General features: G+C 43.4%; 1 protein-coding gene across 5 annotated transcripts in view; it reads left to right on the forward strand.

Annotated features, from left to right (window-relative positions):
• pax2a (paired box 2a) overlaps positions 1–17409 on the forward strand; it is a 30792-nt gene extending 13383 nt beyond the window's left edge. For 4 of the 5 annotated variants that reach the window (XM_084375232.1, XM_084375234.1, XM_084375233.1 and 1 more), the window contains 5 exons: positions 2055–2230; positions 4566–4686; positions 13036–13137; positions 14478–14564; positions 14742–17409. In XM_084375232.1, coding sequence (XP_084231358.1) covers positions 2055–2230; positions 4566–4686; positions 13036–13137; positions 14478–14564; positions 14742–14818 — 563 coding nt within the window. In that variant the 3' untranslated portion in view covers positions 14819–17409. The remainder of the gene's footprint in view (positions 1–2054; positions 2231–4565; positions 4687–13035; positions 13138–14477; positions 14565–14741) is intronic. The other variant, XM_084375236.1, reaches the window with a different exon arrangement.
• Positions 17410–19270: the final 1861 nt, after the last annotated feature.

Below are 19270 nucleotides of genomic sequence, written 5' to 3' on the forward strand. Positions count from 1 at the left end.
CAGAGTGCACCTTTAAAAACCTGTAGTGTTGCTAATATAGATTTAGATGTTGTTTATTGTTAGTCCAAGTCTTTAAAGGTGCAATATGTAGTTTTGGGGATCAGAAAAGAACGATCTTTGCATTTTTAATGTCTTTTGTTTATATTTGGCGGACCCTGCCACCTTTCTAGTTTCAAACAGCGTTCTTGGGGCCTTATTTTCCTCTGAAAACAGTGGAAAAATAAATATTTCTGAGTTTGTATTATTACCTCATTAATATTATAAATATTAAAATTCTGAGTTTGAATTTCTTCCTCAAAACCACATAGTGCCCCTTTAATTTTAGGCTTTGATTTACATTTAGGTCAGGAAAGTGCACCAGTATCCTGTGTCAGGTTCAGGAGGCCTGATTAAGCGTGTGAGGGGGTGCTGAGTATAAGCATGCTCCTCCATAGTGAATGACAAACAGTTGCTATTGATCGAGCTTGCCTCTTTTCTCAGACCAGCTGATACGAGGTAATTAATGACTCCATTTTCTTCTGTACCACAGACAACAATTGAGTTTCATACAGCAGCACTTAATGCTGCTCCACCAGCAGCAAAACCAAACCCTCCACCCAAGGGAGCTGGGGAAAAAAAGGAAAAGAAAGGAGCTGGTGCCTGGTGCTAAAATATTCGGTTAACGGATGGTGGGAAAAACACATGTGGCAGGAGAAAAAACTGATTCCTTTATAAATGTTACACAAAGCTAAAGTCAATATATTTTAGCAGCGAAAAGCACATACACACACCCTCCCATCTACGCACACTCATACCCAATTGCAGCCCTCTATTCCATTCTCTCCATGGATCTATTTCTTGGTGCGAGTCGGGTTCATCCTCTGGCCTCAGCCATTGAAAAAAGGTCAAGCAGCCGAGCAGAATGGCAATAACGCCCCTGAAATGGTACCATCAGTGGAACATGATTGATCAATTGAATTCCATAGCACAGAAAAATGTGGGATTAAGTAGAGTATTATACGCACAATGAGTTGAGGCATGATGTTCATTCCAAGTTCATTTCGCCTCCCTCCTCTGCTGGCGGATCAGGCAATCAATAGCGGCCTTGCATATCATATATCACCGCTGGCTCGCCCAGGAGAGAACATAATCTGCTGCAAATTTAGAATGACAGATTTGTATGGGAGCTAAAGCCCTCATCCGCTGTTGGCGGCGGCGTATAGGGAGGAAGGGAGGGCGGTGGGAGGCAAGGCAGTGGAGTGGAGGTTCCTTGGATGCTGGCTGGAGGTTTTAGCTGCAGATTTTTTTCGGTGTTCAGGACTTGATGAGCGGGCAGAGGGAGCGCTGCGGGCTCCCTGGCCGAGTTGATAGGGTCAGAGATCAGGAGAACGAGGGAAGCATAGGCTCATTTGTTTATATAGAGTGTGACCGAGTGAGGAAATGCATACGCTTGCCCTCGACGCCCCGTCCTCATTCGGCCCTGAGTGCCGTCCCCACTCCATTCTGTTTTCCAGAAGACAGGCAATATGTGGGGGATGGAGGGAGAGAAAGAGAGACAGAGGGAGAGAGAGGGAAGGGTAATATGTTCAGGAGGAAATAGTGCAGTTAAATAATGGCTCTCCATTTCCCGCTGGCAGAATGAGAGGCTCTGTATGTAATCGCCAGCCCTACTTTCTCCTCCTGAAACACACGCTCTCCCTTACAAGTATATATTTGCACTGAAGGTAATCCATCAATTACCATAGACCTATCACATGATGACCGCGCTGATGGTGGCCGCGAGGAGAGGCAGGGGGCTGCTGCTTGACTGAGTGTATATGTGTGTGAGCGAGGAAGAGACAGTGAAAAACAGGAGAGGGAGATAAAACATGTTGGTGGCTCTCCCTGAATTTACTCCTGCTCCTCGTGCCATCACTCTCACACCCGTTGAGCTCCAAAAAATGCCTCCTCATGCTTACCTCACATTGTTAGAATAATAATATCAGGTAAAAAGACTGGAGCTATGCCCTGATGCAGAATGTTGTCACCCTCCCTCCCCCTTCTTCCTCCCCTTCTTCCTCGCCCTCTTTCTCTAGATGGCTCTGATGGCTCAGGCCCCGGCAGCGACTCTCAGGGCAGCGTGGAGAGTTTAAGGAAGCACCTGCGAGCGGACGCCTTCACCCAGCAGCAGCTGGAGGCCCTGGACCGTGTGTTTGAACGTCCTTCCTACCCTGATGTCTTCCCCACTTCAGAACACATCAAACCTGAACAGGTTGGCCAGAAAGATTTCTTTCACACCCTGATATTTAGAGCTCAAGCGTCTTTCTTCCTGTCCGTCCTTTAAAGGGATAATACGTAAAAAACAACTAGATCATTGTCATATATTTTTTGAGTTATATACATATATTATCCCAAATGTACTCAAAGTAACGGTGCGTTTCCTTTCGTCGCCTGTCGCTATAACTTCCAGGAAAACGCCACAATACATCGGATAGTAAGGGAGGAGCATAACGTGAATAAAACTTTAACTCGTCTGTGAACCATTCTGCCTGCAGATAGCTTTATTGTTGGCGATGATGGTTGTTTAAAATTGAAGACAACTCTCCCATGACCCAACACTACTTCACGATGCATCAAACTACTTTGGTTTTCATTGTTTTGATCGAGAGACAACCTACATATTGTGCCTTTAAGTTGTGGTTGTCAACAGTAAAATAATTTACACTGATTTGTAGCATCATATACTGAATTAACTGGTACATATCCTGACGCTGGTGACAAAAAGCTCTGTGCAACTTCTGCCTCGAAGCAACCTACAAGCCTACAGCCTATTACAGCGGATAACCTTTATTTACATTCATTAGACTGTTAAACAACAAGAGACTATTAATTTTTCCATTGGAACTCTATGTGGGTGCCCATGCAGCCTTAGCAGTGCCTAATTGAGTTCATTTTCATCTCTGCGCGATCACGGGGAATTACAGCGGCGATAAATCAGAGGGACAGCCCCTCAGCCTGCTATACAGCCCCTAATGCAGCTAATTACCAAAGTGATTTCTACGGCAAGATCAATACCAAAACGAATTGGAAATGACTTGCAATCACAAAGAGTGGAGGAGAAGGTATTAAAAAGGCGAGAAAAGGTGGAGGAGGGGGGAGAAAAACGGCATCAGAATGGTCCAGAAAAATCAGTTTTAATTTAATGTAATATTAATCAGGCCGCTTTCCACTCGTTCTGCGCGCCTCCTTTTTTTCTCCCTGTTTCCAACACCCCCTCCTTTTCTTAAACTGGTGAAAAGGTGGGATATTAGGCTATTAGGGGCTTGTCTGGTGTCTGCGTCAGGGCATTAAAAAGCCATTTTGAAGAGGCCAGGCTGAATAGGCCTCATCCCTCCCACACTTCTGGCAGCCATGTGGTCAGGTCATTCAGGCCCCTCTGTGCTTCGCCACTCGCCCTCCGCCCAGCCCTGCCCAGCCCTGCCCACAGCCCATCTGCATGACAAAATGGCTCTTGTGCTGCGGAGGCCCAGCGGAATAGAGAGGAACATCCAGCCTAGTGCCAGGGAACAGTTGTAAGCAGACAATTAGAGTTTATCTGGGATAGAGGCAGACAAGACTGGGGTCACCAGCTCGCCCCTGTGGGACCCCCTCGTCCCATTGAGACAAACAGATGCACACACGCACTCGGGTCCAAACAAAATGTGTGCGCACACACTTATCCTTTTAAAGAAGAAGAGCCGGGTCAGGAAGTGTCATCTCATTAACAAACAGGATTCATCACAGCTGCTAGAACAGTCTTCAGCTCGGATTAAAGAGAATAAATACTAAAGAGACAAGTTGGTGGTTGATCCTTACATGAAGTTTTCCAGTGCTGCGTTTTTTTTTTTTGTGAATGAGAAATTGTAAAACGTGCAAGATGGCTGCAGCTGCGCCACTGAGAAGAAACGCAATGAAAACCTCCAACATAAAGCAACAAATACAAATAAAAGTATATTTATATTTATCGTTTTATTAACCCAGTTTTATGTGTTCATCCTTGAGGCAAAGCACAAAGGTTGATTTTGAGGTTGTACTCCCCTTTAAAAAACCACACCACATGTCTCTCCTGTAACAAAGCCCTGAATGTCTCCTCCCTTGACTGGTCACAGGGATGACTGCAGTGGAGCACAAAGAGCCAGCTGACACCCCGTCCTTTCACTCCTCTCCCAATCCCTCTCTCATCCCTCTCTCCCTTTCTGCCTTCTCCTCAGACAAGCCCTAATGCATGCATACATCATAGGTCTTGGTAAAGCATGGGGAGCGGGGACAGGACGGGTTGGTGAGGCAGAGGAGGGGGGGCGCGGGTGTTTGGTGGTGCTCACAGGAAATATTCAGAAGGAAAGGGTCACAGAGAGCTTCCTCAGATCCACCAGGGGTTTCCTTCAGACATATTTCATGTATTATCTTCTGAACTGGGAAGCCCGCTCTCATTCTTTGCACCCAAAGTGAGCTCACAGGCAGCGCTTGAGAGATACTAACCAGATCATGACACAATCTGGTGGAATGTGAAATTATTTTTTACTACTCCACTGACACATTTTCTGCATTTGCTGTGTATTTGTCTGCAGGCGAATGAGTACTCGCTCCCATCCCTGAACCCCGGCCTGGAAGACGTGAAGCCGAGCCTGTCCAGCAGCGCCAGCTCCGACCTCGCCTCCAGCGTCTCCCAGAGCTACTCTGTTGTGACAGGTACAATCTGACTCACGCTAGATTGATCCCTAAAAAGAATACACACAGCTGCAGCAGGTCGAGAGACATCTGCAGCGAGGTGGTCGAACACAAACACAGTGTGTTAACTCTGCTCCTGCTACTGCGCGTTTTCATATTGATTCATGGCATCTTCCCAACTGTCCTCTAAAAGTTCATAATAAAACCAGGCATATAATCACTCATGATTATAACTTTTACTGTATCCCTTTTTTACAAATTCCCCTCTGCTGCCCCTCAGCAGCCGACTGAATCTGTTGAACTGTTTTCTAAGTTTTACTCATTCCTTATCCACCTGATTAGGGCTGCAACTAGCCATTATTTTCATTGTCGATTAATCTATTAGTTGTATGGTCTATGAAATGTCAGAAATTGTCTATATATGTCCAAGATAGCATCCTCAAGCCTTATTTTGTCCACATCCCAAAGACATTCAATTTATTTTCGTAGAGTGGTAAAGAAACCCAGAAAATATTCAGATTTTAGCGGCTGGAATCGCAGAATGTTGAGTTTTCATTTCGAAAATCAATTTTCAAAAAAGTTGATTAATTTAATCGTTAAACTAATCAATTAACCGTTGCAGCTCTACTCTAATCATTTTAATTCAGTCCCATAATCAACAGAGGCCACATCTTCAGACTATTGCAGCTGGTAAAGGAGCTTTTATAGGAGACAATAATGCTTCTGAACTCACTGAAAGTACACTTCCTGCTGTCCTTTAACATTTTGATTACACTTAACTTCACTTAATAATGCTAACTGGAAACACTGATAATCAGCCAGTTGTTTATAGCGTGACTTTCCTGGTAGATTAAAGTATTAAAATCCAAAACTCTGCAGATTCTGATAGACTTTTTCATCTATTTTCTCTTTTTGACTATTTTGACTAAGTACTGGGGGGAAAAAACCTCTTGAAATTGCATCATTATTGACTGGTATAGATTTCTCTGCCACTATGATAACTTCTTATCACCAAATGACAAAAACAAACCTCTTTCGAGACACTTTTCGAGGTGTTTATTTCTGACGGACGGAGCGAGGCCATATATCATCTGAGCCCATTAAATCCTACAGGCCTTTCACACGCTGCTCCTAACTGGCTATTGTGTTAGCCTGGATTGGCCCGCTAACAGATTGACTGGGAGCACTTCTCATAAGAGACAGCTGCTGTTCTCGCCGCGACACGACGTTGTCATCAAAGGCTATGATAGCCTGTTGATTGACAGTGGCTGGAATGGCAACCGTGGCTGGCAGGCTGCCTCACACTGCCGAGACGGAGAGAGAGACCCAGAAACAGATGAGACAATGAAAGTAACACTGAAATTACAGGGTTCATCCAACCTATGAGCTGGCCGCTGTTTTCAATAGCAACTTCCAGTGAGAGCCAACAGTTAATGGCAGGTGCGGTGTATTGAATATCTTGTAGTATTAACTATCTGTATCATATAACGCACATCAACCCGCCCTGTGTTGCACTATGGCTTCTTTTGCTCTGCTGTCGAGGTTGATGGCCGCCTGCTTAATTGAAATATTGTTTCAATGTGGCTGCTGAGGCTCTTTCCCAGGAGAGGTTAGGTTTACTGACGGCCACACTGACTGGAGAATAATATACCAGCCTTTTAATAAAACACCCATAATTATGCAGTGTGCATCAAAGTCAATGAGTCCACTGTGTGTGTGTGTGTGCGTGTGTGAGAGAGTGAGGAGGAGGACAGCATGATTGAAAACTGCAGTGGCCCTTCTCAAATGATCCCTGTAGTCCAGCCCCGGACCCAGGCATAGACAGAGCTATGGGAAAAGAAAGACCCCTTTTTTATTCCTGAATATGTGGGAGGTAGATTTGCCCCAGAAAGTTGGGCCTCAGGAGAAGAAAGGTGTGTTTTTGTCCTTTTTTTTTTTTTTTTTTCTTACGCTGGGCTCCTCCTATGAAAGCGGTCTCGCTCTGGGGAGCACACTCATAGCAGGTGGCCTTCAAGCCACCTGGGGGCCTGGGGGGCCTCCTAAAGCGATGCATGCGAGGGCCACGGATTGCATAATGAGGAGGCGCACGAAGCAAACTTTTCTTAAATATGACAACATACTTTAGCACTTTGTAAGTAATAAAAAATGTGAGTATTTTGAGCACCGAATCAACTCAGAAGTAATATCCAGTAAACTTTTATTATTTAATTTTAACGACTATGCAAAGTAATGCATGAAGCGTTTGATTGGGTGTAGCTTGTCAGTGCATAATATTATTTTTTCTGCCATTAGCAAGACCCTGTAAATAGGAATGTATGCCAAGGCTGAAAAATGCTAAATTACCTTCCTCATTTAGGCCGGGATCCAATTATCAATAAATTACGCTCTCATACTGGATGGAGCCACGAGATTATATTCACTCCTTAAATGTTTTCTGCTCCCAATTAAAATTCATACAGTTATTGATCTTGTTGATTTTTATGTCCTGGAATTTGCATAATCTATTAAAGATGAATGATTAATGAAGTGCTCAGTTTTGCGTTCCAAGGGCGCTATAGCGAAAGCAATGTCGGCCATCTTTTGTGTCCTCTGTTTACCCTGATGTGTGAAAGAGACGGTTACCTAGGAAGGAGGGCGGCAGCCAAATCACAGAGAGAGAATTAGGGCACTGAAACGCACCGCTGGGATTTAGTAAGACGCACCAATCATTTACAAAATGGTTTCCCTTCCTTCACCACGACTGTCTTTAGATTCTCTGTGAAAGAATGTTACCGTCTTTTGAAGAAAGTCTAAATTTGTCAATACATAACAAATCTAGCCTCTTGTTAATTCTGGTGAGTAGATTATATGAAGCATTGTCTGATTGGGTGAAAAGTAGGGTTTATTTCTGGTGTAAACAAGCTGTAGAGAAGCTGTTGTATGTGTAGATGAACACTGTGATCTGCTCAGTACAATCAATGGAGAGAACAGCATGTCCTGAATAACCCCTGGTTGCTGGTGTCTGCACACTTTTCTATTGAAACCTGATCAGAGTAAGCACGCGCAGTGTCCGGCAGATTTTTTCTAACTTTGACACGCACTTTTTATGTGGAACAAATGATAGTATAATATTGTAGCTATTTATCAGTAGTTAAATGGGGTTACGCCCAACGAGAGCACTCTGTGAAGTCTGTGCAGGCTGCGCTTGATAATCACTCTCACCAGAGTCTGTGGGGAGACTGGGTGTAAATGGGCACCCCTCTGACCTACTACAACTGAAGCAGATGTGAAAATCCATCTTTCTTTTTATCTCTCTACCTTCTTACCTATATCCCTCTCAAGTGAGTGAGAAAGGAGAGCAGAAGTGGGGGAAAAAGCACAGATTATTTTCATCCGAAATGTACACCACACTCTGAGCCCAGTTTATGACTGGGCAGTGCCAGCTTCTCTCTGCTGGGTGGCGAACAACAAGCAGCCACCTAACCTGCCGTGCCTGGTGTGTGGCCTGGTGACAAACGGCTTGTCTCAGCTCGGGTAATGCCCGCAGCCCAGAGCTCGGAAATGAATGTTTATATCACCCCCCACAATAGCACACTAACCTTTGAGCACACATCAGATAATGAATGACTTTAAACCTGTGGATGGGGAATTTGAGCTATTTGGCCCTGCAAATATTTTTACTCACTCACAATGGGATGTAGCTTTTGACAATTTGTTCCTTTCTGGTGTAAACTGTTATAAAATGACCACTTTTACAATGCAGAAGACTGAAGAGCAGAGGTTTAACTGGCCCAGCCTGATGGAAGATGGAAGTTTTGCTCTGATCTGTCGGAAATGAAAAAGTTCTCTGAAGATTGAACGTCAGCCTTTGAAAACAACAATAAATGGTCTGCGCACCGAGTTCCTCGGTGTACATTTAAAAATGAAATGCTCACTTGAGAGAAGGCTGTTGCAGCTATATTTGGACGCATCGCTCCGAGGGCTGTTGTAGGTTCTTAACAGTTCATTTCTATGGTTGATGGGGTCTGCAGACGTGGCATCAGTGGTGGAGCACAGACAGATGTTGGAGAACTCTATAGCGTCTCCACTCTCTCAGAGATGTGTTTGCTGGGGAGAAGAGTCCCCAAGGACCCTGAGTTTATCTTCCATCTCCATCATCAGGGCCTGTGATTTGACAGGCTCCCTTTACCCGGGCTCTGCCTCGTCTCCAGGACAATAAGCAACACCATGTCTGATTAGTTTCAGAGTTCAGTGGTCTTGAACGCAGCGTTTGTATCGGTTGTTGTTGCGTCGTAACCCCTGTCTGTTTGACAACGGTTGCTCAGGCGCTGAGAAAACAGAAGCCTACAGTAGTACGCAGGAAGTCTTGGATACAGTGTGAACACCCGCAGTCTCTCTCCTGAAGTTCAGGTTAACGTGCAATACGTTAGTGTCACCCTGCTTAACAATGTAGAGTCCTCTTTATCAACAATAATACTCTACCAGCATGAGCAAGGTTCACTTAAACACAGACTTCTTTCGGCCTCAATAGTCTCCCAATCAAAACAAAACAAAAGAGATAAGTAGCAGTGAATCATGGGAGTTGTAGTATTCATTCTTTAAAAAAAAAACATTGTCGATGAAAATCTATCCATGTCACTGAGGCAGAAATGTTCATGGACGTGTGGAAATGAAACGCATCGTCACACTGAGTAAAATGATGGATTTCTCTGATGTTGATCATTGTCAGAAACATTCAGGATAATGTTACATATTGCATCCTGAACAAGAAATCTGGTAAACACTCAATCTGATTTGTTTTATTCCTGGCACACACTGGAACTTGTAGTGTCTTTTCTTCCATAAGTTTTCTTATGGTTTATACTTGCTGTGGTCGTGAAAGTGGGTTGAAAATGGTAATATATATATAAAGGCGGATGTTGAATACGGTGGGGCTGCAACAAACGATCGTTTTTCTTGTAAAAATGGTGAAAAATGTCGATCAGTGTTACCCAAAGCCTAAGATGACGTCGTCAGATGTCTTGTTTTGTCCACAACCCAAAGATATTCAGTTTACTGTCAAAGAATCAGAAAACACTCACATTTAAGCAGCTGGAGTCAGATCATTTTGGCTTTTCTTTCACTGAAAAACGACTCAAACTGGATACACGACTATCATAATAGCTGGAGCTCTTGAATATAGCTGTTTTGCAGTGTTTCTCACCCCCTCGCTTCATCTGCTGTACTGTCTTTTATCAATGAGTGCCTCTTTTCTCTGGGGTGGAGGGTGGTTGTTATGCACTAAAATCAAACTCATGCTAACTAGACTTTTGAAAGCTGTTTTAACTTTAAAGACTACATGTTCGATTTAATTAATTGAAGAACGGAACTGAGCGCCAGTCATTTGCACTCATTCCTACAGTCGGACCCTGCTTCCACTAAATTTATGACATACTTGTGCAGTGCATGTGACAAACTTTCAGTCGGTCCAATTAAATGCAGAGCCCACTCGTTAGAGTATTCCTGTTCACGCCAGAGATTCGTGTCAACCATCTTTTTAATGATTTGATCATAAGTTAAAAACTCGCATTGTTAAAAATTGTGTCGTTCCTTCCGTGACAGCGGTATTTGTCTCAATAAGATGAAAGTAGTCGGTGTAATTGCAGTACCTCTGTCTAAATCCACATTTACAGCTGTCACAAAGACAAAGAGATTTGGAGAACCTGCTTTTATGGGAAAGCAGTCAGTTAGGTTGCCTGATTCCCTGGCTGACAGGGTTGCAACCCCCTTCCATAGAACAGACCTTATCTTAATGAGGAATCGCAACACACAGTCCTGTTGTAAAATAACAATGATGGGGGAAGCAGCTAATGAGGCTATCATGGTGTCGGGAAAGAGCCATCTCTCCCCACAGGCCCCAGCGAACAGAGCAGCCTCTGCGGCAGACGTGGAGAGGCCGGAGACAGAGCTCACATTGATTGCATAGGTTCAAGAGGCAGAGCCGGTTGAAATGAAAGATGCCAAGACTCATCAGCCAAATTAGATCAAAGTGTGGAGTTTTGAACTGTCTGCAAGCCGATTGTTTGCTTTATTTGCGGGAGTGATTTTGTTGTGAGAAAGCAGCCGTGAGATTATGTTGTTTGTTTTCCCAAAACCTTGGGGAAATTTTTTACGCATTTGAGCTTGATTGATCAGGCGCGATGTGTTGTTGCAACATTTCACTGGTGTATGTTTCCACTTAGTTGAGTGAATTACTGCTGGGTGCATATGAGATTATTATTATGAGCTATGTAAATGAACGAATCAACTTCTAAAGACTGCTTATCAATTCAGAATTCATACAAAACGTCTGGCTTTGAGTCGGCAAAAGATAGGAAGTTGGTGTGTGGTAGCGATCTCACTTCTCGGAGCGTTGCTCAATTCATACCACGGATCTGCTCAGGATTTGGAGTCCAGTCTCTGTTTGATTTATTGCCCTGTGGTAGTGTTCGGCTGCGTGCATGACAAAGCTAAAAACTTCTCTTTGATTTGTTTTGCTTCCATACTGTAGTTTCCCTTATGGTTATTTGGACATTTGGAAGGCTTTAAATCCATCCCACCATACATCTGAGTGACTGAAGTGATTGTATGTACAGTACGTGTGGAGTTGCATGACTACATCATATCAGGTTCTTTTCTTTTTCTTTTTTTTCCCACCTGGCAGACTCTCACCCATCATATCCATCCTCCATGTGTGTAAAGCGAGAGCCCCATGAGGCATCCTTTGCCCCCTTCACCCCCTCCTCTGTTGGGGACTCTGCTCTAGCTGACATCTTGCCCCACCAGTCCAGCCTCTCTGTAGATGCCTCTACTCCCAGCTACCCTGCCCATGCCCATGGCCCCTGCTACAGCCAGTATGCCAGCCAGCCCTTTATAGCAGGTACAACTTTGCCCATAAGGCCACGTAACCAGATCAAAAATCCAATCACGCTCACTCTGTTCAAGTTGATTTACCTCTGTGCTCACTTTTAATCATTTTAAATTCAAAGCGTCCACTTCTTAAGTTGCAAATCCTGCACTCCCATCAGGCTTTGTGGCCCTGCTGTTGTGTATACAGGAGCATATACAGCAAGGGGACTGTTTGCCCCTCATTAACAGCGACTTGTCTCTCCCCCTTTTCACCCGGCTTTTCACCAGCTTTGAACCCTTGCTCATCTCTCAGGTTAACAAAAGGCCTCCAGGTCCTTCCAGCCTCGTGACAGCTAGGCCCAAGGTCTGAGAGGGGGAGGGGGTGGGCAGAGGCAGAGGCAGAGACATAAGGCTGATGCCGGGGCCTGCTTTGGACCCATACCTCCTTGTCCTGTGTGCCCCCTTCACCCAGCCAGGCCCGATACTGTCACTGTTAATTACAGGACTGAATGTGGAGTGGAGAACAGAGAGCTCTTGATGCTAATGTCAGTTTTAAAGCTGCTTATTATGTTGATATAATAATGCTGCAGCAGTTGTTGTCTCTGATTAGATCAATTTAAAAAATGCATTTCCAAGTGGTAAGATTGTTGGCACCGCTGTCTCGAAGACAAGCGGATTGCTTTCTGTTTTCCTCAGAGTAGCAACTTCAAACAACACAGAACAAAACCTGAGTTCATTCATTCATTTAGTTGATAATGGAGATGTGAAAACAGACCGAAATGGTGCCAAGCTGCCAGCCTGGCTGAATCGCCATTCAGCCTTCACTTTCCCGGGAGATTTCATACACGATGGCAGACGAAATAGAGAGTGAAAGCAAGGTTTATACGAAACCAATTAAATGCCAATGGTGTCATTCTTCTATAGCCTTTGTTGTGCTATCCACCTTTAATTCATAAGGATATTTTAAAGCAAAAACGTATCTATCACCTGTCTTTCACCCATGATTTAAGATAAACAGATAGACAACATGCAACTTCATGAAACATGCTGCAACATTTTACATTTTTATGGTCATGTTTAGTCTTTTGAAAATAGTTTTCTTTAGATTTTTGCAAAAAGACCTTGCATCCTGAAAGAAAATAAAAAATCTGAAGCATTGTGAGTGAACGTGGCATTTCTTGTCATTCTCCCTGACTGTATGCATCACTTCACTGTGGTGATTTTAGTGTGCTCCCTGTTTATGACATATCATAATTGCAGCATTTACGGTGCAGGGGAGGAAAATACAAAAGCATAATGACACTTTTACTACACTGATAAACATCCACTGCGTAGAGTTGAACAAAAATGCCTTTATTCAGTCATACTGATGATGATTTCTATATGTTTCTATACGTAATGAAATATGATACCGCCCATGCCTCGTGTTTTTTATCAACATAATGAGGAAATGTTGAAATGTAGTCATTTATCTTGTCTGTGTTGGAACATCCTTGTAAGACTTTCCCTCCTGTGTGCCTGCAGGTCGAGACATGGCCAGCACCACCTTACCTGGCTACCCGCCTCATGTGCCCCCCACAGGACAAGGCAGCTACCCCACCTCCACACTCGCTGGAATGGTTCCTGGTAGGTGACCCTACTCCCGTTTTTACGATGCCATTAATTTTACTTCCACAGGCTGTATTTTCACTAGATAGTCCCCTTCAGTTGATCTTCTTTGAAGACGTTGCGCCAAACAAGTGGTGATGCTTTTCGCGTGACTCTCCCAATATTGAGAGTCTGAAGAATCCTTAAAGCGTTGCCCCTGACCCATAGGATTGAAAGCAAGCTTGTTATAGCTTTGTTAGACTGCGGTTAGCTTGTGGTTAGCGCGTGCAGACGAGGACATTAGATGAACTCGATAGGCGATCACCACAATCAGTGGCCGTGAGATAGGACAGTTCCTCTCAGTTACACTCCAGCTCCCAGCGCTCATTACCCTCGCCGTGTCCACACAGCGCACTCTCACCAGCCCCGTCGATAAACACTGCTTTTGCGCCTCTCCTCGCCTCCCCGGACACCCAGGGCTGCAGAGCGTATCTCTTTCCCCTCTACTTAACCTGCAGTTCAGGTTCACAGCAAACAGTTAAGGGTCAAAACACAGAGGCGTGGAGGGCCTGTAAATATTTAAATCACTATCTCTCTCAGGGATGAGCTCGAGTTACACGACCAGCAGTGAGGATGCTATAGCTGCCAGCGTGTGTAGATCTCTCCTCCAAACAACTGAAAACACAATTCCCTTTATTGCTCGGAGACATGTACCTTTCACACTGACCAATAATCAAAGCAGGCGGGCAGTATTTACAAGTGAGCTCGGTGTGCATGAAGGCAACATTTTAATACAGGGAAAGCTGATGTCTCAAATTAAGAAAATCACTTCATCGGACGGGAGAGTGTGCATAGATAAACTCACCAGAACACAAGCACACAAGCACAGCCACCTCCATAATCCAGAGATTGTAGTGGTGTTTTTTCATCTGCTGGTGAATGACTTAGATTTAGTGACTGGCCCCAAACACTGTTAAAGCAAAGGCCATTCTTCAGCAGCTTCATATAAAATCCAGCCTTTATAGTCTCATAAAAGAAGGAAACCTGTGGACCCACAGCATCGCTCTCTGACATCCCCTCAGCCTCCCGTCCTCTCCTCCACGACCTGCACAGGGAGGACAAAGAGCGAACGAGCGTCTGGGAGAACCTATTAAGGAGTTTTGAAGCGAAGCATCATCGCTTAAAAGCAGGAAAATATAGCAGTTAAGGAGAGAATAGAGGAAATCCTAAAGACTAACAGAAGATTAATAAAACAATCAATTCTCCTGAAGAGACTGTGGAGACACAAGACAGAACAGCTTGATATTTTTTAAAAGCTGTCTGTCATTTCACTTTGGTAGCTCTTTGCTCATGTTTGTTTTTGCTGATTTGTTCACCAGGAGGGGACTTTTCTGGAAACCCGTACTCTCATCCACAATACACCACTTACAACGAAGCATGGCGGTTCAGCAATCCAGCATTACTAAGTAAGCAACTCTCTCTTAAAACTGTCAAACATACTGTTGCCTGACTGAACTTTAACCTCACCTAGACAAGTAAATTATGTTAAAAAACAATGATAAATAATCTCAAGGCTCCATCTGTGTTTTGCACGATGTTTGACCTCGTGGTTTCCAACAACTCGCTCTTCTGTTAACTTTCAGGTTCCCCTTATTATTATAGTGCCGCATCCCGTGGCTCCGCACCTCCCACTGCTGCCACTGCCTACGACCGCCACTAGTTACCACGGAGACCAGCTCAAACTGCAGGGCCATGGCTTCGGCCTCCATATTGTCCCCGTCTGAGAAACTCTGAGGTCAAAGGGAAGCGAGGTGGAATCCTAAAGGAAAAGCCCGTGATGTTACGTGACGTGGAGGAAGGATCGGCGAGGTCGTCGCCGGCGCATCTAGCCCAGCTGCAGCGTCACACACTTTTTGGGTCAAAAAAAGGGCCCGCTGGGCGTTCAGAACTCACCCATCATGCCCTCAATCTCTCACAGGCCTGAACATTTCCAGAATGACTTTAAGAGATTATATAAATATATATATTATAAAATATAAATTGAAGAAAAACAGTGTGAAGAATTCCATGTGGAAAAAAATGTTGTGGGTTTTTATTTTTGTTTCTTTGTTGCTGTTGTTGTTGTTGTTATTTTATTCATGGATCCTCACATTCCTTTTATGTGATGAACTGCAGTATTTTTCTGCTCTAAAGAGAGAAGTCCAGGGGAGGCGACAATAGCTTGATGGTGCAGCGACTTGAACCAGTGTTGTGGGGCCTCTCAGTGAGACTCCACGCTGTAGGGCGGGCTTTACTCTGGTGCTTTGACTACGTCTCCTGCTCCCATGTCTCCGGTCCCACCCACATTATCAGACACACACAGCATGTCCTACCACGTTTACTGACCCTATAGACCAGTGGCAACATCACACTCCCTGTGGCAAACAATCAGATGTAAAAATGTAAATCATTTTGCAAAGTATTAAAAAAGCATGGTGGCCCCCAAAAATGGTCTCGCCAGAATTTTAAATACTTTAAATTATTATTTTTTTTCTGTCTCAGTTTTTTACTGTAAAAAAGGCTATCAAAGATTTCTTCACGTCAGAGTAGTTCAGTCACATTTCCCTCATTTTCCAGTCACGTCCATGTCCCGGCATGATCATCCTTTGCTCTTTCTTTGCACTATAACCTCTGCTTTTTTAATTTATTCAGTACATTCACTTAAAATTAAGTTTAATTAACCAACCGATTTTAATTGAACAGAAGTCGAAGCTATTTATGTTGCATAATGTAGGTGTAAAAACACAAAGCAGACAGACAGACAGACAGACAGACATGTTTTTGTGTGAACATCTTTCGAGTTTCTGAGCAGTTTGTAAGCCATAGCCCTGTGGCTACACATTCTCCTGGGTTACACTTCATTCAGCTACTTAGTCATACCACTAGATGCCTACACAGTTTAGAAAGCTGTACGCAGTTGAGCGAACCAACTGTAAATTAGCTTCAACAATTGCCTTACAAACCTGTTTTTTCAACGTGAATTCATGCCTGTTCAACGAAATTAATTGCCTTTACCGTCACACATTCACCACCCTCCTTGATTTCACTCTCCATCGGAACTGAAAGGAAATACTGATTTAATTTTGCTTTTTGGAAAATATTTTGTGAATGTACTTTTAACTACATTTGCCAAAGACTTAGTTTGATATTTAATATTTTATTTACAGTATATGTATGCATAAATAAAGCAGTATTATCTTTTAAATAAGTAGTCAACACTGAACATGTATGTCGTGACTTTAACGACGGGCGGACGACGAGAACGCCTGCGTGGAAAAAGGTAAAATTCAGTGACTCAATAATCCATCGGTTGCAACAAAATGCTGCTTTGTAGAATGATTTGTGAATAATGTGAAGACAATTCTTCTCTGTAAATAATATCACACACACCACTGCAGTATCATTCTAATGTACTGGCTCCCTTTGTAGATATACAGACAGAAAAAATACATGCATTACATTTGTGTCTTAATGTAATGTTGTGCTCTGAGAAAAAAGGCACAACTACTGTATAACCTGTGGCTACATGTGCTGTAGCGGCAGGTTTCAGATGCTAACATCACATAGGTTGTCTTTGTCATTTTATTTTGTTTTCATGATAATGTCACGATGATGTTTTATGTCACTATGCAATGAGTTAAATGGCTTTCTGTATCATCTTTTGTTGTTGGGCTCAGAACAAGTAATCCCCACGGAGAACGGCGTAAAGACCTCCAGCGTGAAATGGTTTCTCTTTCAAACTGAAGTCCTTGGCAACAATCAAAGATATTGTCCTGTTTGCTGTTAGTAGATGTTGTGATCATTATGTTAACCCAAATTACCGTCATCTGTGCCTCCATGTATAGATCCACCCACCTCTCCTCCCTCCGCTCTTTAAGATGAAGTTTACTTTTACTCTACACAAGCAAATGCATCATCTGGTACCAGGGTTAACTGTCAGATAACAGAGAAACAGACCGCGGTCCTGCTCTCCAGGAGAAGCTATCCTCTACAAATTGCACTTGGGATTTGCCTATTTCTGTCTACATGTAGCTATCTGAAAACAAAACACTGGCACACGCGGAGTGCAAGCCACCGTCATTCGGGCTCGAGCACCTGTGAAGGAATGGGTCTTCTGCTGTTGTAAAGATGATACAGGAGATGTGTCATGGACATAAAAAGGGTTTCTGATGAAAATCTATACGGAAAGCCTTGTGGCCTCAATCATTGTTCTGTTTCAGTTCTGTTCCAATTCTTTTTGTGCACATGAGAAATAAATTCTTTTATATGTCAGTCGTTGACTCGGTGTCCCCTCATTATTAACCCCATAAGAAAATGATTCAGAGTTCAAGGTTCCCGGTGAGCGTTGCTGCTGCTGGTGTATTGATGTTTGGTTTTATGAACAGTCAGGACTACAGGACGCACTCACACGGGTTACAGCTCGCTGATATGAAATACATGAAGGCAGAGCACGTTCTGTGAGTGTAGGAAAGCATGTATATTATGATTCCTGTTAAAAGTAGCCTGAGTGTACAATAAAAAAAAGAATGCATTCTGTGAGAGAAAGGGAGAAAGTAAGAAGGTTAAAAGAAAAAAAAAAGGAAAGGAGAGAGAAGAGGGTGAAACAAAGAGGCAGGACAGTTGGAGAGGCAGGAGAGCGTTGCCCCAGCTTCTGACTCCAGTATATTTAATGATGCATTGGTTTCATCCTGCTATACCACACTGCTGCTGCTGCCTCACCTCCTCTCTACACTCTCGACTCTGAAACACACAAACCCAGCCAGTTGTAATTCAATTTCCCTGCTTCCTCTGCCTATTGTTTATTTCATGGATCCCCTGTGAAGCATCAAAAGCTGCTGTTTCTGTCAGCCCCCTAACTGTCCTATGTGTTTGTCATTCAGGCCTTGTTAAAAGATAAGAAAAAAAACCCACACACACACGCAGACACACACACCCCTTCCTCTCCCAGCTGAGAATTCCCAGTGGTAAAATTATTCCATTTAGATGGGAACTTTTTTGTCACTACCCTGTCTAAATTGGCATATCTGGCTCTCTCGTAGAAACCAATAAACTGTGAACCCCGGATGCATCTGTCAGTCAAGCTCATCTTTACTTTAGCGGGCCAGATGACAACAACAGGAGAAGAGACACACACCAGCAGAATGGGGCGCACTGATTGGCTCTCATCAGTTAGGCATTACGAAAAGCACCTGTCATCCTCGGGGCTTCTCAAACGCCGCACAGAGAGGCCCTGCCACGGGGGCCAATGGGCCTCATGCAAAGATTTACTCAAACACTTCACCCTCATTGTCAACTTGGCTTTGCTGATGCCCTACAGCTAGGCTTCTCCGGCATGATTCATGTCTGTCACTGGTAATATATACAGTGAAGTAAGCCCATTTTAAAGAGCTGGTGGATGGACACAGTCTGAAGCAATCCCCTGCAAACTTAAAGTTTTATTCAGACATCAACACATTGGATTCAATTATATATATACTTGTTGCATTGTTTTAAAAACTTTGACTACTTAAAGATATAATATGTAACACTGAAATGTCTAAAAGCAACTTTTATTTCCTATGACCTTTATTAAATATTTTGTTGAGTTGTGGACTCAGGGTTCGGAGGGTTACTTTAAAAAAGTATTGCTCTTAACATAATCAAATTAATTAAACAAAACTTGATTACTTTCCCTTACTTTTGGATTACCTCAATACCAAACATATGCAAATAAAGACATCTTAAGAACGAGTGTGTGATCTAAGTATGTTTATTTGTATATTTGGTTTCAAGTGACGTTGTGTGTGTTGTCATGTGTGCACATGTGCATGGATACAGGCAAGTATAACACTCTTTCTTTTAAAATTGCAATCCTGTTAGTAATCCCATTTTTTAAGAAATGTATCTGTTTTCTAATTGCACAGTTACCTTTATTTTGCATCCTAATTACGTAATCCCTTTACATTTACTCTGGTACCCCTCAAGCCTGGTCCTTACATTATCCCAAATGTTTGCAACAATGTTCACACCCAAAGAAATCTAAACTCTTATCCAAGGTAAAGGTTCATGTCTTTTGGTCGCCTGTCCCTATAACTTCTAGCAAAGAGTCAGAGAGTGAGAGAGGCAGTCGGCAAACATGACTTAATGTAACCTG

This window comes from Pagrus pagrus, assembly GCF_965226575.1.
Source record: "Pagrus pagrus genome assembly, chromosome: 15".
NCBI classification, from domain to species: Eukaryota; Metazoa; Chordata; class Actinopteri; order Spariformes; family Sparidae; genus Pagrus; species Pagrus pagrus.